Source organism: Citrus clementina, unplaced genomic scaffold (assembly GCF_000493195.1).
Source record: "Citrus clementina cultivar Clemenules unplaced genomic scaffold, Citrus_clementina_v1.0 scaffold_8, whole genome shotgun sequence".
Lineage (NCBI taxonomy): Eukaryota > Viridiplantae > Streptophyta > Magnoliopsida > Sapindales > Rutaceae > Citrus > Citrus x clementina.
In genome coordinates this window covers 1,776,850-1,798,891 of record NW_006262022.1, presented here as the reverse complement: position 1 = coordinate 1,798,891, position 22,042 = coordinate 1,776,850, and the positions used below count along the sequence as shown (strand labels likewise).

Here is a 22,042-nt window from a genome sequence, read left to right as displayed (position 1 = left end):
AAAGAACAAAATTTATTTACGTAATTTCTTAGAACAGGCATCATTGACTATTTATTAGTCAAGAAATGAATATTATATTATATGTAAGAACCATATGCTAATTACTAAAAACGAAAATAATGAAACAGCCATATTATTTATTAGTCAAATGAATATTATTATATCCAATGTACCGGATGCCAATGCAATGAAAATCACATGCTCATAGGCATATATGTTGTTTATTTGTCGAATTCATATTTTATGCGAGCGTCATGTTCTAAGTGGACTTTTTTATTTTTTTTAAACAATTCTATAATCGTCCTCAGCTACTTCGGAGAAACATGGTTAGATATAAATTAATCAAAATGATTAAAATCGAATCAATTTAGTAACACATTTATATACATCTCTAACTCTCTTCATCTCATCATCAAAGTCTCTTAATAGTTCTTGTTCCATTTCTATCCCACATATCTATATATATTTCTCTTTCAGCAACACACATATATGGATACAAAGTTGATGAGAAGCAAAGCTAAAATGCAGACCAAGGTGACGAAAATTTTCAAAGCCCCCATTAAAATTCTTCGTAAGGCTAGAGATTTTTACGTGCGGGGCATGCAGGAATTGGGTGCAGCGCCATCTACGAGGTTGCCGAAGAGTTATAGCGTCAACTCAACGAGAGCATGGGATGATGAAGAAGACTTTAGTCAACTCTTACGTGCTGCATCGACAAAAATTATGGAGGGGAAAGTGCAGCTGAATGGAATGGCTAGAAGTTACAGTGTTAATGTTGGAAAGATTGGGATAATTGAAGAGGACAGGCCTTGTGCTTTTGTGGAAGATGCTGTGAAGGCCGATTTGTTGTATCCAAGAAGTAGAAGCCATGCCGTCAAGAGAAATTTTGTGTAAAACCAATATTATCCCGATGTATATATAAACTAGCTAATTTGGAAAAAGTAGAGAATGTATGCAAGAATTAAGATTTATTCTTCGTTTCTTCTTAATTAATTATGTTCCTTCTTTCAAATATTTATCTAATCGAAGATTAATCCTGGACCTTTGGGGTAAGATGCAGCGCCCCTAAGTCAGTGTTTTTTTAATTTTTAATATCAGTTATAATTATTTTTAATATCAATTATATCGGATACAGTAAATGCTATGGTTGGTTTCAAGGAAAAAAAAATAAGAGAGGAGAGGAAAGGAGGTGAGGGGAAAAAAATAAGAAAAGAAAGATGAAATTAATATATAATCAAATAATGAAAATGGGATTAACTTTTTCTTTATTCATCTTTTCTCTCCCTCTTTCTTTATCATTCCTATCCTCTCTTACAATTTCTTCCGACTATCTGTGCGCTATGAGGATTTGTTCAATAAGATCTCAGGTTTTTCATATCATTTGAGGGGGTACTTGATTAGTTTTTTAAAAAAAACAAACAAACAAACAAACAAAATAGCGGGCTTTTTTTATTGGGCCATAAAGTATTTAGTTGCACATGATTGCATTTAAAAGTAAAATTTGTTTTGCTTAGAGAAATAGAAATTTAAATATAAGATTAGTATCCGAGCCCATGTCAGGTTTGGGATTTTTCATGTGAGCCCAGGTCCGGCCCGACCCTCCAACCAAATGGAATACTATATACATTAATTTTCTCTTGTAGATATGTTCATTTGGACTTAATTTGCTCTCAAAATACTAAATAACAGTGCATTGCTTGAGCATGCATTTTATAAAAAGTGCCTGAAAATGATAATTATCTTATAATGAGTGGCAAAAGGAGTTAATATTGTCTCTTATTTTGAGCTCTTTTTTCTATACTATCTTATGTCACGCATAAATAATCGGGTGTGATTTAAATATAATTACTTTTTTATTATATTTCTATCTAACAACTAGCAGTCACAATTTTGTATTTTACTTTGGTAAAACTCAAATAAAGAAAAAAAATTCGCATCATATAAAAAGTTTGAATTACTTTTTGCAAATGACTGATTAGTACATGTATATACATTTACAAATGGATCATCCGACAGAATAATTCAAAAAGAGGTACAGGGCATATATGGACTGTTACAAAATGGTATCAAGATGGAAAGTTTGAGCTCAGACAGTTGACTTCATCATGGTCATGGATGACCAGTGACCAAATCATCATCTTGTGTTCCTATATTCTCGTAATTGTTACATGTGGAAATCGTGATGCTATAAAATTTCAATTATTTCGTGTAATAAACAATTCAATTAGTTATCGCAATTTCTTCGAACAAACAGCCATATATACTATTTATTAGTCAATCAATTAATATTATATATACTTATGCAGGATGCTAATGAATGAGAATCACTTACTAGTCAACTTATGAGTATTACATGGAAATTAAATAGGCAAATAATTAATCAGTCAAATTCATATTAAATACAGCCATCCAACGCTTGATACTTCGGAGAAACATGCTTATAAAAACATAAAATAATAAATAATCGAGCAACACCTCTATATATATCTCTAATTCTATTCATCTTATCATATCCAAGTCTCTTACAGTTCTTAGATTGTTCCATTTCTCGTTCACAACCACAAAGCTATCTCTTGTCAGCAAGATTGAAAATGAGAGGCAAAGCTCAAAAGCAAACCAAGTTGATGAAAATATGCAAAGCCCCCATCAAAATTCTTTGCAAGGCTCGAGATTTTTACGTGAAGGGCATGAATGAATTGGCTGCGCCGGCTGTGAGCTTGTCGAAAAGTTACAGTGTCAACTCTATCAAAGCAGTCGATGATGAGGACTTCAGGCAACTCTTGCGTGCAGCATCAACGAGAATCATAGATGGCAAATTGCAGCCGAATGGAATGGCTAGGAGTTACAGTGTTAGTGTTGGAAAGATTGGGAGAATTGAGGAGGACGAGCCTTGTGCTTTTGTGGAAGATGCTGTGAAGGCCAATTTGTTGTATCCAAGAAGTAGAAGCCGTGCCGTCAAGAGGAATTTTGCGTAAAACCAATAGTAATATATTATCCCGATGTACATGGAAACTAGCTAAAATTGGAAAAGTAAAGAGAATTAGTATATGCAAGACAAGCTTAATTCTTTGTTTCTTCTTAATTAATTATGTTCCTCCTTTGGAATATTTCATCAATTCTCTAATCGAAGATTAAATCTAGATACATCTTTGGTGTAAGATGCAGCGCCTGGAAGCCAAATTTTTTTTATTGTCAATATCAATTTTATCGGACATTTGTAGACTTTGAGAGGAATGGTTCGATAAGATCTGAGTTTTTCATACCATAAAAGGAAAAACGAAAAAGAATTAGTGGGCTGTTTTGATTGGGCCCAAAAATTTTTAGCTATAAATGGTTGCATTTACAATTTAAAATTGTTGCATTTCGAGAAACAAAATTTAAATTTAAGATTAATAACTGAGCTCGGGGTATATGGGAGCTTTTTATAGAAGTTGCTAATCACTCAAAATAAACTTAGATTTTATTGCAATCAATATAATAAATAAATAAGGAATAATAAGTAATACAAGAATTTCTAACTAAATTATTAATTGCAGTCCCGTATTTCATTTAAAGATCTTGCAGTAAAGGGTACTCTTACCTTAACCATATTTCGATTTCCATTTTCTTTTACCTTGAATTGGATAATTAATTTAATCAAAGCCTGACCCGAGTTCCGCTGATGTTGAAGCCACCTTCTTTTTCTTTCACTTTCCCTATTTATTCTATCTATAATTGTAAAACCAAAAAAAAAAAAAAAGGAAAGAGAGATTAGTCACAAATATTTGAATTTTATGTGCCATTATAGGGATCATTCTTCTACCCTTTTGAGAGAGTTGATGACTATTTGTAATTATTAACTTGACTGTCTCGGGGATCTGAGATTTGAGCTATCAATTATTTGTGGAAACATATCAATTAGTAGATCCCTTGTTAAAAGAAAGAGATGATGAACAAAGGACTTAGATTGAGTCATTCTCTGACCGCCGAGAGTATATATAATACATAGACAACACAAAAAGATTTAAGTGATTAGATGATTTTTTCTAATAGATTTAAGTGACTAGATGATTTTTACACATCACGGTGATGTGTTGAGCCTAAATTTTTTTGTCTTCCTAAATGGAAAATATACTTTTCTTTCCCTTATAAATGTTAATTTGCATAAATGTGGTCACTGGGCTATATTGGCAAAGAGATGGCTCAGTTGTGTTGATGGGCCAGCCACGTGCCCCTTTTTTTTCGACATTAACCTCGATTTTAATTTAAAATTTATCTATTTTATTTTTTTTTGTGCTGTTATTGAGTGTAGAACTCAAGACTCCAAGTAAACTAGTTGCCCTTATTGCCATCGGGGCCTATCTCGAGAATGTGGCAACCCCGCGTGATGGCGCTAAGTCTTCGCTTCGCCAGCCACTGAACGATGCCTAGCGAAAGCAAATAAAGCAATAAGTACGCAAAGACCCAGAATGGAGGTTTACCTGAAACAGAGGTTTATGCAAGAAACTAATTTTGCCAACAACAAAGAACATAAATTTTAGTTTTTATTAAGGCTCCAACCCCTAACTTTTTTATTTCTACAAATAAGAAAAGATTATAAATAGCCTAAGGCTTTGTATGCTGAAGGACATCACTCTCTTTACCAAAATATGAATCTTTAAAATATAGATTCCCATCACTACCTATATAAGTTTGCAAATGACACTCCCATTTGCTAAGGCGAGGTAGCGCTCTACCCTTACGCCACCTCAATTCCTTCTCTTAGAATTTAGGCACTACTAAGCATGTTGTGTGGAACCACACCTCCACTCCCTCTTAAATAAGCGCTACCCACTTAGCCTAGTAGCAAGGATATTATGGAGTGTAACCGCCGCTGCCCACCTCTCTTGATGAGCAGTCATCATTGCCCACTTCCCTTGCCCCTATTTTCTAAGTGTGTGATCTAAAGTCATGTCCTCCCACTAGTTGCACCCACAATTACCCACTTCATGCTTGATTTTAGGTCCCATTTTTGGAGAATTTGTAGCCAACATGCTCCATGTTTCTACCACCATTGCCCGCATACAGCCCGCATGTGAACACCTTTCCTCTTTAAATAGTTTGGCCCCCGAGCATGCCCAACTGTGCTACATGTTTGTGCACTGTCCCTGCATGTATTTGCGCTAGTGCCTCGTGCCATCCCACATTCTGTCATTTAGCTTGCGCGCGTCCCATGCATCCCGTGCCCACGTGCTTCGTGTGTCTCGCACTCGCGCGCTCGCATGTCCACTCACTTGCGAGATGTTGCATGCCACGCAACACCTTTGCATAAGCTGCCTCACACTCCTCGCGTTGGTCCCATAGCGTACGCTTGTTGCAATGCCTAGGCCCATGTGTCAGTCTTGCCTTGCCCTCGTGCTCGCTCCCGAGCACGCCCATGTTGCTGCCCTTCACTTGGCACAAGGCCATAAGCTAAGCCTAGGCATTTGGCCATCATGACTCACGGTGCTGACACCTATCCACTTGGCTAATCAAATTAAGTAGTCAAGAAATCGTAATGATAATGTATAAAGACTAAAGTAACCTTTAATTAATTTAATAATTAAAACATATTAATTGCTTTTAATAGAACAAATAAAAATTAAAAACATACAATAACCTTAAAAAGAGTAGAAAACAACAAATCTTTCATTAATAATACAAATTTAATTCTATTTTGATTAAGTGATTTATAATTTTAAAAATGTAAAACAGTAACTATTTCTACAAATTCAATTTAAATTAACTCAAACAATGAATAAGATGACAATGTAAGTGTCCGATACCATACATCAAAATTGACAAAATGATACAAATGTTGATGATGTCACAATGTTCAATTGAAGTTGATGATGATGACGGCAATGAGAATGAAGACTTTCCAGTGAAAAAAATTGTTGTAATATGCAAATGATAGATAGTTCAGTTATCAATAGGTGCCAACTTAGTTAGTGATGCAAATTATGTCATATTTCATTTTATTTGTAATTTGTAGCTTTTCATTTCATAAAAATAAATTTTATTTTATTAATCTCTTAATGTTATTTTTAATTTAATTTAATTTGAGTAATATTTATATTTATTCTTTAAAAATTAAATTATTAATGATGATTCAAATAATTCAATTAATAGATTTATCAATGTGAAATTAGAAATTTAGAATACAAAGTAAAATTTCAAATTTAATTTTTAAATATTGAACTTTAATTTGTAAATTTGCATTTAATTTTTCTACAACAAAACAAAAATAAGAAATTAACAAAAACTAATAATTTACAAATATTTTATGTAAAATGGGCCGGTGCTCATGTTGTGCCCATTGTTTTGCTGTACCTAGGCTTGGCTTGGCCTATGTCGTGCCTGAGCACGACATGATCGATTGATCAAAATACTTCGCTCCGCATGGTCCATTGATGAGCTGTGCTATGGCGTCGTGCCATACGGCGCAAGCCGTACCATGCCACTGGCCATATCTAAATTTGTACTCTTTGCAAAATACAAACTAATAGTGCATTTTATGAAAAATGGGTTCGAGCCTGAAAGTGATAATTATGTTATAATGTTTCGGAAAAAGAGTTAATACTGTCACCTATTTTTTGCTCTTTCTCTATACCATCATATCTGGTGTGTAAATGATCAGGTATGACTCCAATATAATTACTTTTATGTTGTATTTCTATCTAACAATTTCCAATCACAATATTATTATTTGACAAAATTCAAATCTAAGAGAGAATTCTAATCATACCAAAATTTGAACTTGTTTTTCCGCGGAAAATTAATAAGTACATGTATATATCTACAAGAGGATCATTTATGAGAATAAGTTAAGAAGAGATAGTAGGCATGGAGTGTTAAGAAATGGAATCAAGATGGAAAGTTTGTGCTCAGACAGTTGACTTCACCATGATCATGGACGACCAGTGACCAAATCATCATCTTAAGTTCCAAAATTCTCATAGTTGTTGCATGTAGAAATCGTGATGCTATAAAATTTCAATTATTTCGTATAATACAAAATTCAATTTATTTATCGCAATTTCTTCGAACAAACATCCATATATACTATTTATCAGTCAATCAATGAATATTATATATATGCCGGATGCTAATGAATGAAAATCACTTATTAGTCAAATTCTGAGTATTATATCCAGGCATCAGTATCACATGTACATGGAAACAGGCAAATAATTAATCAGTCAAATTTATATTAAATGCAGCCACCCGAAGCTAGATACTTCGGAGAAACATGCTTACAAAATAATAAAATAATAAATAATCAAGCAACACCTCTATATAATCTCTCACTCTCTTCATCTTTATCATATCCAAGTCTCTTATAGTTCTTAGCTCGTTCCATTTCTCTTCCGCAAAGCTATCTCTTGTCAGCAACATATATACAGATTAAAAATGAGAGGCAAAGCTCAAAAGCAAACCAAGTTGACGAAAATATGCAAAGTCCCCATCAAAATTCTTTGCAAGGCTCGAGATTTTTACGTGAAGGGCATGAATGGATTCGCTGCGCCGGCTGCGAGCTTGTCGAAGAGTTATAGTGTCAACTCTATCAATGCAGTCGATGATGAGGACTTCAGGCAACTCCTGCGTGTAGCATCAACGAGAATCACGGATGGCAAATCGCAGCCGAATGGAATGGCGAGGTGTTACAGTGTTAGTGTTGGAAAGATTGGGAGAATTGAGGAGAACAAGCCTTGTGCTTTTGTGGAAGATGCTCTGAAGGCTAATTTATTGTATCCAAGAAGTAGAAGCCATGCTGTTAAGAGGAAATTTGTGTAATGAATAGTGAATAAGATTAAACTCATTCTTATTGATTGTTTTACATTCCTATCCTGGGAATTAAATTCAAAACTCAAAACTATATAATAGACTATAATCATTGTTTGTTTAATTAGCTGCAACATTTTTGCCTCTTATGGTCGAAGGAAACAAGTATTTGGTAGAAATATAACAGCGTTTGATGAAATACCTCACAGACAAGTCTCGAAGGGGAAGTTTTGACTCGTTTGTTTTCTTTTCTATCTGAGGTTCAATTTTATTCACTTTCATTATACTTGCCTCTTATTAAATGTCCGCATATTGACGAAATAACATTTACTCCTATGTAACCTCTTGAGAAAAGGGGGTGGGAAGCCACCATATACCACTTGCCACAAGGTGCTCCTCTATGGTGGTTAATTGATTTGCCTCTTGCGGTGGATGCCAGAGGTTAAATTTGAAGAGCATCGATTAATAAAATTTGGGTTGAAATTTTGATGGAGCGGTCTTCATGTAACTAAAAAAATATATTACAACTCAAAAGATAAGCTAGGCAGAAACAAGAGGGATAATACTGTTAGTGAATAAAAAAGAGATAGAAGGCATAAAGTGTTAAAATTGGAGTCTAAATTGCAAGCTGCTAGGTTGATTTCTTCATGGTCATGGATTGACCAGTGACCACGAGATAATATTAATTGTCTTCGATATTTCCAAAACTGTTATACGCCATAATCAAGAGGTACCAAGTTTTCAACAAAATAACGTTATATTTGTAAAACTTCATTGACTTACTTTCATGATTATTATTCGTTGTCAATAATTGAATGCATGGCTGCGGACAACTTGGCACGTTTTATGCAATGAATGTAATAGTTTAATTTGCAAATTACTAGGATTATTGTAGTGAATTTTACTTATCTATTTTTACGTTGTCACATGTCAATTTTCAAAAAGAATATGAACACACATTTAATTAACTAAAAGTTCATTGTATTTTATCAATCTAATCAATTGAATTTGAATTAATCCACTAAATGCCCATTAAATAAACTAAAAAATAAATATATTATGCATGCTTAATTATCTACAAAGCTGTGCGAGGACAAAGAACTAGTAGTAAATCCGTTAGTACCATTTGCATTACCAGAACAAGTCCTTTCTCCAGTTGAAGAACGAAGAACCAATTGACTAAGTTACAGTTCCTTAAGCATAACCAGTAGAGACTGCAGATTGCAATCCATATCCAGCAGATGCGAGGGCGACACAGATATCCCTGTATTCAAGCAATGAGTATTGGTCCAACCTTTTCACATGCTTTGTTCTCTCATAGAAGAACAACTCTGATTGCAATTTGAGAATTGAAACCTAGGAATTCTAGATGTAATAAGAAAAATTAGAGGTGAGATCCATACTATATTTAAATTTTAAGGAAAAAAAAAAGTAACAATAGACTCATATTTTAATAGAAAAATATTATAGTCAATTATATTTGAAATTTATTTAATTATTAATTTAAAATATGAATGAAATTACAGAGTTATATAAAGATTTTCAGAAATAATTTTATCTACTTAATCTATTGAAATTATTAATTTAGCCATTTGGCTCAAGTCTGGACCCCGAAAATTTTTTACATATTAGAGTATTAAATACAATAATTGATTTCGTAAATGCATTAAGATTAGTGTTTCCCAAATGCATTTGGTATATTAGTCCTTATTGCAAGAGGATACCTTGTAGTATTCCTATTAGTTGTAGAAGTCAAATAGTATAAATATGAAAATATGAAACCTCATTGAAGGCATTTAATTTTTTCACATCGATTATGTTGTGATCCACTTCTCTTACAGATTTACTTAGATATTTGTCTAGCAGCATATATATGGATGCAAAAATGAGAAGCAAAGCTAAAAAGCAAACAAAGTTGATGAAAACTTTCAAAGCCCCCATCAAAATTCTTTGCAAGGCTAGAGTTTTTTTGTGAAGGGCATGGAGGAATTGGCGTTTGGGGTGCCAACTATGAGCCTGCCGAAGAGTAGGTATAGTGTCAACTCTTTGAAAGGATGCGATGACGAGAACTTCGGGCAACTCTTATGTGTAGCATCATCAAGAATCATGGAGGACGAATTGCAGCCGAATGGAATGGCTAGAAGTTACAGTTTTTGCGTTGGAAAGATTGGGAGAATTGAAGAGGACAAGCCATGTGCTTTTGAGGCAAATTTAATATTTTATCCAAGAAGTAGGAGCCATATTGTTAACAGAAATTAATTTTGTACATAATGTAATGAACTGTCAATAGGATTACATAATTAATTAATAGCTAATATTTATTAGACTTGAAAGGCTTCAAGTGAAAAAAAAATTCTCTGTTTTTCACTGTTTCTTATTCATATCCTTGATTACAAACTTTAAACAAGACCGGTGCCATATATGATTTATCCTAATCCAGGAAGCTCGAATCTATTCTCGTGGTCTGTTAGGGCATAATGAAGAAACAACTAAATTGAGGGAGTAATTGATAAAACAAAAATATTGTACAGACAAGGGATCAAATGTTAAATTTACTAAATTCAAGTTAAACCCCTTTTATTTTTGGAATTGTTTACGACCTCAAGGCCTCAACTAGTCCTTGGCCGTATAAGTCCAACTCTTGGTTCAATAGAACACATAAAAGATAACACAGTCTCTCTCACACAATTACATTTATTAGATAATTTTATTTCTAGGAAATTTGGATTTAGTATTGATACGAGTTGTGTTGATTTTTCCATAATCATTTATCGTTTGTGTATTTATAATATTGTACGATTAGGGACCAGTTTGGGATTGCGATTGCTGATTAAATAAGTTGTTTTTACTATGCGGATGCAATAAGCAGCTGATTAAAAAAAGTAACTTGATGTTTGGTAAATTATATTATTGCGGTTGCTGTGAGTTTAAAAAGTAGTTCACATGCATTTGGTAAATTGTATTACAAATAGGGATGGCAATTTCCGGGTCCGGGTCCGGGTTTAGCCATTCCGGATCTGGACCCGGACGCCAAATTCTCATTACCGGACCCGCATTAAACCCAGTTTTTTCCCACCCGAGTTCAACCTAGAAAAATCCGGGTTTTGAACCTGGATTGCTTTACTTCAGTTGCTGGAAAAATGAAAAAAAAAACAGAATTACACAAACCAGAACCAAATTGCTTCCAGAATCCAGCTTGCTTTAGTTTAGTTCAACAAAATTTCAAATACAAAACATATAACTTCAAATCCAGGTTCTAAAACAAATACAACAGCGGCGAAATCCACCCCCACAGGCCGCGAAATCCACCACCACAGGCCATAGAACACAACCGCGAAATCCACCCCTACAGGCCACAGAACACAGCCAACACAGCCACAAAATCCACCCCCACATGCCACAGACACAGCCGTGAAATCCACCCCCACAAGCCACAGAACACAGCCGCGAAATCCACCCCCTTTTGCTGGCCGCGACAGAGTGAGAGATGAGACAAGTGATGCTGATGCTGATGAGTGATGAAACAAACACAAGCGCACCGTGAAGGTGATGCAGCCACGCCGCAAAGAATCTGATTTGAAGAAGAGAAATTACAAGAGAGTTGAAGAGAGAGTGAGAGAGATTGAGTGAGAAACGGGTGAGAGAGATTGAGAGAGGAACAATCGAACAAATGAAAATTGAGAGGAGAAGTTGAAGAGAGTGAGAGATCGAGAGAGGAACGAGTGAGAGAGATTGAGATTTGAGAGAGGAGTGAACAAATGAGAGATTGAGAGGGCTAGGGTTTCTTTTTTTTTCTATTTATATTTAATAATTTTTTTAAAAAAATAATATTAAAATAAATAATATCCGGATCCGGGTTCCGGATTTGCGAGTTCACTTGAAACCGGATTCGGACCCGGAAATATGCAGGTTCTGAAAAACCGATCCGGATTCCGCATAAAAATTGATCCGGTGCGGGTTGAACTCGGATTGGATTTTTCGGGTTCAGTCCGGGTCCGGGTTTGGTTGCCATCCCTAATTACAAACGTGTTATTTTATCATATAATGACCAAAATAGACATAAGTTTAAATTGTCTTTTTTTAAAGTATGTTTAATAATGTTTGGACATGCCCTTTTCTCTTTTAAACACCTAAAATTGTATTAAGTGAAAAAAAAACTTAATAATTTGTTGCATAAAATATGATAAAAATTCATACTAATAAATAATCCATATAAAATAAAAAATAATAATAATATGCATTACTTTCACATTAAACTTGTTGCAATAAACACCATGACTATAGAAAAAAAATATAAATAAATTGAATGTTAAAAGCCATGGTTATAAAATTGATTTTAAAAATTATGGTTAATTTTCATGTGAAATTGTTCATAGTTAAAAAAAATTACATAATTATATGCAAGTCTTTTTTTAATCTTATAATAGAAAATACAAATATAGTATAAAAAAATACAAACTTACTAGATCAAAACTTTGATATTGGAGAGAATATATGATAGTTGTGTCAGTAATTTGATTGTGGTGGTAATATGATATCTAATGACTTATATATTAGAGGAGTGATGATACAGCCACAAACTCTTGTACAAATTTATTTTGTACAAACTAATGTAGCATTAATTCATTGGTTGAATGAAAATAAATCATGTGGGCCAAGAAATATTTAATTTAATCAATTTTATCATGCCACGTCGGTTTGTACAAAATAAGTTTGTATAAGAGTTTGTGGCTATATCATTACTCATGTTAGAGTGTATGGAAAAATATGATATAGTTATTTTTGTTAAAATATTAATTAAGGTTATAATAGGAACTTTGAAAAGATGTAGTAGTTTATTTAATAAGTTGTTAATGAAAAGCAACCTCCTACTTGCTTTTAAAAGTTACAGTCAAAATAAAAAAAAATTATGAAAGAAGCAGCTTTTACAAAATTCACCAAAACACTATTTTTGTCATATATTATGAAATAAACAATTTATTGAGTTTCAACATCAATCACAAATGAGGCTTAAGATTTAATTTCGTATAATTTATTATCCAATAATTATTTAATAATACTATAAAAAAAGAAGATTATCGCAAAAAAATTATCTCTTCCTATCAAGTGTGTTTAAAGAAGCGATAATTAGTCAAAAATTCAAGTTGAGAAAGCCCAACAAAATAAAAAAAGAGTGATGATATTGCCACAAACTCTTGTACAAATTGATGTGGCATCAATTCATTGGTTGAATGAAAATACAAAATAATGAAAATAAATCATGTGGACCAAGAGATATTTAATTTAACCAATTTTATCATGTCACATCAGTTTGTACAAAATAAATTGATACAAGAGTTCGTGACTATATCATTATTCAAAAAAAATATATTGGGTTTTGTCTGTCTTGAAGTATTACAAATTAAAGTCAACCGGAAAGTTGGAGCTTAGTCGACTTATTTGACTTCATTATGATCATGGATGAGCAGGACCAATTTTGAATTTACTAATCAAAAATCACAATCTTATTTTTTCAAAATTTCAAAAAACTGTTACATGTGAAGCTCATGGTGGTCCATCAATAAATGTTCAACCATCTTAACCAATTTTCGACGGCGTTTAAATTTCTTGAAATAATACTATTTTATCAATGTAGCTATGAGATAAAATAAATTAATTTTAGAGTCTTACTTTTGTCTTGCACATGCCTAAGAATAGTAGTATTTATTAATTAATGGGAAGTATCTTGGCTGCTCTGCTGATTGAGGGCAATATTTTATAATTCAATGTCCTTTTCAAAAAATAATATTCATGGAAATTGCAACTCTATGGCATCAAATCAACTATCAATACCAATATGCTTGTAGTCGTTGGTGCTCGAGTTGTTTTTCAACTTTGGCCTTCTGCAGATTAACAAGGTAATGACATTAATTTAGATCCCGAAATAGTTATATTGTCTCAAATAAGAGCATAGTTTATCTATTTCTATCGAATAGGTCCATGAACTTTTAAGGAAATTATCAAACTATCCTTGTTAATTAGCATCAGTTTTGACCATGAAATTATATTTAAGCCAACAGAAGTTAAAATGCAGAAACTAGTAGCGAAGGCGATCGGCCATAAATGGGCCGGGAAATATATTGTAATCCTCGAACCCGGTTGCGAAAATTAATTTGTTTTGTATCCTAACGTTATATTGCTTCTAAATTTTCGTACTCATGTGCAAGTGTTGAGAGTGTAAGAATGTGTGTTTGTGTGAGAGAGAGATTCTTTTCAAGCATCTTTGTTTTCTTAAACTGGAAACGAGGAATTGAAAAAAAATAAAATATGATAAAATAATGAAGAGTAATGTTGAATATTTTATATGATATTACGTGTGATGTTATTGCGAGTGTTATTTTAGTTCAATTGATAAATTTTTTAGTGTAGAAACAATTAGTTTTAAGACTCGAATCTCACTCAAATATATAAGTGGGAAAATAATTGAATTGCCATTATTAGGTTATAATAAAAATATATGTATGATATATGCGATGCTATGCTACATCAGTCATTCCAAAGAAAATTTTAACGGTGTATAATTAAATATGTCTATCATTAGTCATAATAGATCTCCTAAACATTTCTAAAGTCACAAAAACCGATCTTTCTTGGAGTAGTAAGTCGAAAACATGCCGTCCTGACCATGTTCATTTTCTCACTTGAAAGTCAAGCAATTCTTCATCTTTTTAGAATATCACGCTAAAGCTTGCATCTTTTAATGCAATATTCATTCCCGCCACTCCAACTTTTCTGATCGTGAAGAGTGTATAAATTATCAGCAACCCCTTCAAGATCATCAGGCCTTAGATCATAATTGTGAGCCCTCTTTCTCCCTATTGATTCTTTAATATCTTCTTTAATATATACTTGTGAATTTAGCATGGCTGAGGTCCAATATCGCCTACAAAATAAGTGTTTTGCAGGCACCCCAGCTAAGAGAAAGGGGCATGGCTTTACAAGAAAATGTGCTTCTTTGGTCAAGGAGCAACGAGCCAGGATTTACGTTCTTCGACGCTGCGCCACAATGCTGCTGTGCTGGTACATTTATGGAGATGAATAAATGCTTTCATCTTTTTTCTTTTTCTCTTTTTTTTTTCTTTTGGTGTTCTATAGAGGGAGAATGACACTTTTCTAAATCCCAGACAGATTTCGGCTTTTACCACTGCCTCTTATGGTTTTCATAATACGTCATTGCCCCTCTGATATCTCAAAGTTTTCAACTAAAAACTCATTTCAACAACAAAACAATAATTTTTTTTTTTTTAAGTTTTAACATCAAAGAGAAAGAGGGTATTTAGTAAAAGCTGAAACCATAGGTAAGAAGTGTCAAATCTTTCTTTTTGTGGATTCATATTCCTTTCAGCTTTTGTCCATTTGGTCAAGCTTTCTGGTTAATTTCGTGGCCTGAGTGTAGTCTTTCGCGTCACATTCTCCTCAAGTGTCTTTTCATTTCTTTTTTGACCCAATTGAGAAATTTTCCACTGGGTTTATGGGCACTGAGAGAAGTTTGTGGCCGCACTCATTCTTTCCATTGATTCAAACCAAACCTTGAGCACTAATGGTGCTGTCATCGTTTGAGTTTTTGTCAACTTATGGGAGTTCAGTGCGTGGTAATTGATTACCATGATATTGATAATAAGTTTGTATTTAAAAATATATGGTTGTACCCTTTATTTTCATGTGAATCAAATATTTATTTGTTAGTATAAAAAATTAGCACAACAACTTATTCTATTATGTTTGTGGTAAATTAAGCGTGCGTTTGAGAGTGAGATATGTAACTTTTAAGTTACAGCTGTTGTAGAGTAAAAATCATAACTGTAAAGTAGAGCTGAGAAAAAATAGTTGTTGCACTATCAAAACATAATTATAAAAAATTACCAAACATCTTAGCAGTGAGACTCATACGCTTACTTCCAAACACATCCTAAGATTACTTCTGATCCCTGGTAAGGATCACACTTCTAGTGCTTTGATATTTGCAATAGCTTGAGAGCATCAACGACAATTGCAGATATATATATATATGTGTGTGTGTGTGTTCGTGTGTGTGTGTGTGTGTGGTTGGAGTAAATATGATTTTTAATGAGAAAGAAGACCCCATTAGGGACTGATATTCTCACTTCTCAGTACACCAATTGTGGGCCTCTCTCATAGAAGAATAATTGGGCCCCGATCTTTTAATGATCCAGCGGAGATCCAAACATTCTACGGGTCATTTTAGAATGAAAGTTTATTTTTAATTATAATTTAGCTTGAGTTTCCTTTAAATTTAAGATATGCATTGCAAAATACCAACTCGGATTCCATTAAAAAAATAATCCGAATACTTCTTGCTCAATATTGTGCTAAAATTGGAGGACTAAAAGGCTTATTTCGGTTTTGGTACACTGATTTTGAAGTAAAAATTTTGAAGTTCAACATAATATTATCATATTGTGAGGAGATTGATGAATCATAAAACGCGGAGAGACAAATAAGTAATTTTATTACACAAGAGGGAGGTTTGGTTTCCTTTCCTTCTTCTCTCTTAATTAATTTGATAGACTAATGCTTGCAATCGCTTTCCATCAATGCCGGCTGCTTCTACTTAATTAATGCGGATTTGAAACTTCCCCATCTGATTACTGATAGTAGTTACGGGTCAAGATAATTAATTTAATTAATTTGACGCTTTATTTTCAATTGTTAATCTATCTACTAATCCATCATAAAAATTTGTATTTTTATTTGGTCATCTAATTAAAACCAATTAAATTTTCAAAAATGAACAAGAAATTAATTTTCCTAATTCTTATCGAGCTTAATACAGGCTTATATACATTAAAGGAACCTTGAAATGGATAGTCAAAGTTCAACGTTCATTTATTAATTACGCTAGGCCGACCGACCGTACTCTTTATTTTATTTTATTTTTTGAAATCGCCATTATTTATTTTAATTGATTATTAATTATAGACAACAATAACTTTAATTCCACAATTCTATTCTTTAAAGTATTTTCATAAAAAAAATATAAAAAAAAACAATTCTTCAAACCTATTTTAATTGCTTCTAAAGTTTCTTTTAGAAAATTAGTAAACCAGTACATCTCTCTTGTAATTAGAGAAGTGATTGTTTGGCCATTGACGTTTCAGAAGTTTGACATTCAAAAGGTGGACAATTGAATTTTATTTAGAGTTCTGATATTTATCCCGAATTAAATCCCGAAATTAAACAAAACGACGCCGTTTGTTTTTTTTCTTTTTACTTCTCTAAAATGTTGCCGTTTGACTTAGTATTTGCAAAATGACTCTGCAGAATCGCAGCCTCTCTTCTTCTTTGTTTGATTTAACAGCTGCTTTTCTCTTCATCCTCTTCGTCTTAAGCTCTGATCTTTCTCTTAAAAAGAACTCACCCATTTAATGAAGAAGGTGATTAACAACAGCTACGAAATTTGTCCGTGAAAGCTGAGTTTCGGTTACCAAGCTGAGTTTCGACGGAACAAGACCAACAGCGGTTGTGAAGTTTCGGCAAAACAAGATTAACTGAATATTTTTTTCTATATTGTATTTTGAATGTTGATTAATGAGCTGGGCATTTGTTTGTATATCCCAACCTTATACTGCAATACTTTTACAACAAGCTTGAGCTATTTCAATTTGAATGTTGAGTTGTTTTTGGCAAACACAACACTGCTTGATCTTCGTTCGGGTGCTAGATAGTAACAAAGACGAAGATTCTTTCCATTTTGTCTTGTTAAATGGTGAAACGAAGAAACGAAGAGGAAGAGAGACGCAGAGATTCTATCTGTCTCATTCCCTGGTGAAACGAAGAAACGAAGAGGAAGAGATACACAAAGTCATTTTGCAAATGTTAAGTCAAACGGCAACATTTTAGAGAAACAAAAAGGAAAAAAAAAACCCAAACGACGTCGTTTTGTTTTGTTTCGGGGTTTGACCTGGGACAAACATCATTTTTCTTTTATTTATTATTATTTTGTCAAATGAAAGCTACTTGGGAATTATAATTAGAAATAAGAAAGCCACTTTGAGCATTAGAACTAGAAATAAGCCGCACTAATGTCCATATTTGTAGTCAAACTTTCAAATTTCATTTTGAGAGGACCAACCTGGAAGCTCTGAAGAGCAATTTATTGCGTCCAATTAAATTCTAGCCAGAAAACGAATGTATCAGCAATTCCCGGCACCAAAAGAAGGTCAATAGTGCTGATTATGTATTCTTTTTAATAGTTATCTAATTAAATAGTGCTTCCAATTTCATATGAATTGGTTATCAAATTGCTTCAAATTCGGATCTTTTGGCCAAAAGCCATAAAAATCTAACGTGCTTTCGATAGTTCTTAGACTAGATGCTCTTCCGTTTCAGTCTTTACCACCTGCCGGAAAATCTGGTAGTATCAATTTAATTGCCAGAAAATTTGGTACGACCAACTTGGCATATCCTATTGTCAGTGGTTATGATTATTAAAAAGAAACGTGTGTCTACAAAACAACCCATTTTTTTATAATTCGCTTGTAATATTAGCATTATTTTAACTTAATAGAATTAGTTCGAGCAAAGGTTCAAGTTCAATTTCAAATTTTTTGAACAGAAAATTTTGAACCCATCCCAAAAATACTTATATCGGGGTCAAAGTTAAACAGCACCTAGAAAACCATGTGTTGAGCGTACAGAAATAATATCAAGATTCAAACACATCTGAGAACATATGTGCACTTGTCTACATGCAATATATTTTTAGAAGCCATGATCACTACTTCATCTATCTCTCTCTCTCTCTCTCAGAATCCCAAATTTTGAAAAAAATAAATTGTCATAATTTATGTGACCTATTATTTGTCAATTGACAATTTTTTAAAAATACTTTTAATTTTTAATTTTTATTCTTGATAGAGGTTTCTAAGAAGAAGAGAAGAACCCATTTCATTAAAGATTCATTAGCCATTAAGAGAGAAAGCATTAATAATGAAAGTGCTTTTGTAAAAACTGTTGCAAATCTGAAACGGTTCCATTTCTATAACACGGAATCAGCTTGCACAACAAACATGCACAGACAAAACCAAAAAAAATGATAACACAAAATATATTGTATACCTACACATACAAATTAGAAAAGACTCAAGTTATTGTATGCTACGCTTGCCAGGGCGATCAGCAACCTGAAGAGTTTTGTCAATGAGCTTTTTTGCTTTTCTGCTGCGGATCTCAACTTTAACACTTGAGCTTTTGTCCATTTTGATGTAGGGTTTGTTCTTCTTTTTCTTCAAGGCTCTCACTTTCGATTTGATCGACTCCACCAAATTCTCCAGCTGGTTTATTGCCATTTTGGGTTTGATCAGAAAACAATATGAACACAAAAAGTGGTGGGGAGTGATTGCCTTCTTGGGTTTTTGGTGTTATAAATCTAGCATTTTGTGATTTTGTGCTTTGAGGATAGGAAAAAAAAAACTTGCTTCTGCTTTGTGTTTTTAGTTTTCGCTTTCGCTTTTGCTTCTGCTTGGATTTGGTTTGATTTCTTTCGTTCTTGGGTCATAGTTTTGTGGGTCTTTATCGACTGAGATTTAGAAATATGGGGTTAGTTTTTGTGATAATCTCCAGTTTGCCACTCACCGTCCTTTTCTGACTTCTGTGATTGGGTTATGATTGAGTGTACTTGAAGTGTCCATCTTCCTCAAAAGAACTTGTCTGACTGACGGTCATACAATACACAACTCCTTTTTTCTTTTTCTAATTTCTTTTTAACATTAACTTTAAGGTTGATCATAACATCTTAACCGCTCATTTTATAAGACGAATGTTTATCATGAACCGTGTAGCGTAGAATCAAATCATTTGTTCTTATCTAATATAACTAGTTTAGTTCACGAAATCAAATCCAAATAATTATCACAAAATCAGGAGCTTCTCAAGTCAACCCACTTTTAACTCGTAGTTAAATCATCTCCGGTTTAATTGTATAACGGTTAATTTGGCTAAGAAATACATATAAAAAATATTTGGTTAATAAATAAAAAAATAAGAGTAATATGCTAAGTTAAAATTTCACATGGCTGCGTGTCTTATCTGTAAATGCATATATCTTATATTTACTTATTAGAGTGGGAGCAAAGAATGCAAATTCTTTATATTTTAATATTTATTTACATATTTTAAGAAAGGAGTGAGAATTTAATTTTGTGGCCTTCACCCATTTTTTGGAGTAAGGAGTCCCCCACTCCCATGGGAGAGATCCACTCTCACCTATTCTTTTTTTTTAATCTTTATTTTATTAAATTTAAAATAATTATATTTAATAAAATAAAATAAATAACATCATATTTATTTAAATAATATTAGTATATTATTTTATAAATAAAATTGTTAAAAATAATAATATTAAACTTATTTAAATATAATATTATTATATTTATTTAAAATAATAATTTACATTGATTCTAAGTTAAAATTACTTAAAAATAATAATATTATATTTTTTAATATTAATAATTAATGATAATCAATAGTTTATTCTAAGAAAATATTAATTTTGTATATATTAATAATAATAATATTTCATTTGTATTGCTCTTATCAATAATTTTTAATTTACATAATTAAAATTAATAAAAAATTTATATTTACACAATTAAGAATATTAATAATTATTATTAACTTACAAATGTAATAAAATAAATATATTATTTATCAAATATATTATTTATTAATTTTTGTAAGTAAAAGCTACAATTCTTTAAATAAGGGTAAAATTATAATTTAAAACAATTTACTCCCAACTCAAGATAAAATAAACATATAAATTAGATTCTGATTATGGTTTCATACACCCATTCCAATGCAAGCAAACAACTTACTTTCATCTCACTCCACACTCCTAATCCCGGGATTCCCACTCTAATATTTGATTAATAAATAAAATTAAAATAGTAATTTGCTTAGTTAAAATTTCACGTGGCTACGTGTGTTATCCGTAAATGCATATAGTGTTAATAGAGTTTATCCTTTTTGATCTTTCACCACACCAGATACTTAAGTTAAAACAAAATTGTAACTTTTATACAAATTAAATTAATAAAAATACTTAATTTTTTTAATCCTTATCAAATTAATTACGTTATAAATTTATGCGACAGATATTAGCAGCAAATAATGGGTCTATTTCTATCATTTTGTACACTTATTTGTGGCACGCAATATCTCATGAAATATGTTTGTCTGCAAAAGATGTTGAGAAACAAATGCTACCATTCTTGGTATTGCTATAATTGTTTATGATCCATATGGTGAGTTTCTCCACTTTTGCCCAAGGCAAATTAGGAGATAAGATATATATATCAATTTAAGTTTGACATTTCATATGATTGAATATTAACCATAAAACTAATTTTCTTCCTTTTTTAGTTTTATTTTTCCATTGTTGGCACGATTGACTCTGACAATTCAACGTTCCAAAGCAACAATGGGAGCCAACACTAAATAGAAAATTTTGGCCCAAATTTGACTACAAACTCAAGTAATGGCTTATTAATTGAGCAGATACATATCACCTATCTAGGCCATGGTTAGCGTGATATAAAAAAATCCTTCCTCTATCTTGGAGGAATAAACGTTCGGGTTTTCTAAGTATTTCTTCTTTCACCTTTATTAAGTAAAGATTTTACAAACCAAAGACTATGTTATAATTATGTGTGTTTAAACTTTCGTTAAACTTTAGATGTAATATAACAAATGCGTATATGGAATAATAGTGAAATATTTGAAATTTTGGTTAAGCTACTTTTTAGTATGACTTATCCAATAATCATAAGTATTTATTTAATTTCATAAGTTTTTTTTTTAATTTTTGTGTTGTTATTTTTTTAATAGAGCTTCTGAAAATTAAATACGATATTTCGTATCTACTAGTAAATATTTAAATTTTCGACTTTTAAGAGTAAAGATTGAAATTTTTTTTGAAATATTAAAATATTTAAAATATCGTTTACTTACTCAACAATCTTATTTTATTTTTTTCATAATGTAATTTTGAAAAAAATTGTCTATGAAAATAATTTTATAATTTTTAATAAAAGATTTTATTAACAATAAAATAATTAAAAAATATTTTTGGTAAAGCACTACTTAAATAAAGTTTTATTTAAAAAATTACATCAAATAGAGTCAGAATGGAGATTTGAGCACGATTAATTAAGATGATGATTTCTTAATTATTTATTTTTAAAAAAGAATGAGATAATGA

At 32.0% G+C, this 22,042-nt stretch overlaps 3 protein-coding genes across 3 annotated transcripts; 2 read left to right on the top strand and 1 right to left on the bottom strand.

The window, feature by feature from the left end:
* The first annotated feature begins 522 nt into the window (after positions 1 to 522).
* Positions 523 to 894, top strand: LOC18033769. Its single transcript, XM_006422702.2, has one exon. It carries the CDS (start codon positions 523 to 525, stop codon positions 892 to 894), a length of 372 nt encoding a protein of 123 aa, XP_006422765.2.
* A 1,633-nt stretch (positions 895 to 2,527) lies between these two features.
* On the top strand, positions 2,528 to 3,040 carry LOC18033768. Its single transcript, XM_006422701.2, has one exon. It carries the CDS (start codon positions 2,592 to 2,594, stop codon positions 2,973 to 2,975), a length of 384 nt encoding a protein of 127 aa, XP_006422764.1. The 5' UTR covers positions 2,528 to 2,591; the 3' UTR covers positions 2,976 to 3,040.
* Positions 3,041 to 18,800: 15,760 nt separating this feature from the next.
* LOC18034403 lies at positions 18,801 to 19,406 on the bottom strand. Its single transcript, XM_006422699.2, has one exon. It carries the CDS (start codon positions 19,128 to 19,130, stop codon positions 18,930 to 18,932), a length of 201 nt encoding a protein of 66 aa, XP_006422762.1. The 5' UTR covers positions 19,131 to 19,406; the 3' UTR covers positions 18,801 to 18,929.
* Positions 19,407 to 22,042: the final 2,636 nt, after the last annotated feature.

Coding starts and splice junctions, on each gene's coding strand:
- LOC18033769 (XM_006422702.2), top strand. CDS start 523: ATGCAGACCAAGGTGACGAAAATTTTCAAAGCCCCCATTAAAATTCTT.
- LOC18033768 (XM_006422701.2), top strand. CDS start 2,592: ATGAGAGGCAAAGCTCAAAAGCAAACCAAGTTGATGAAAATATGCAAA.
- LOC18034403 (XM_006422699.2), bottom strand. CDS start 19,130: ATGGCAATAAACCAGCTGGAGAATTTGGTGGAGTCGATCAAATCGAAA.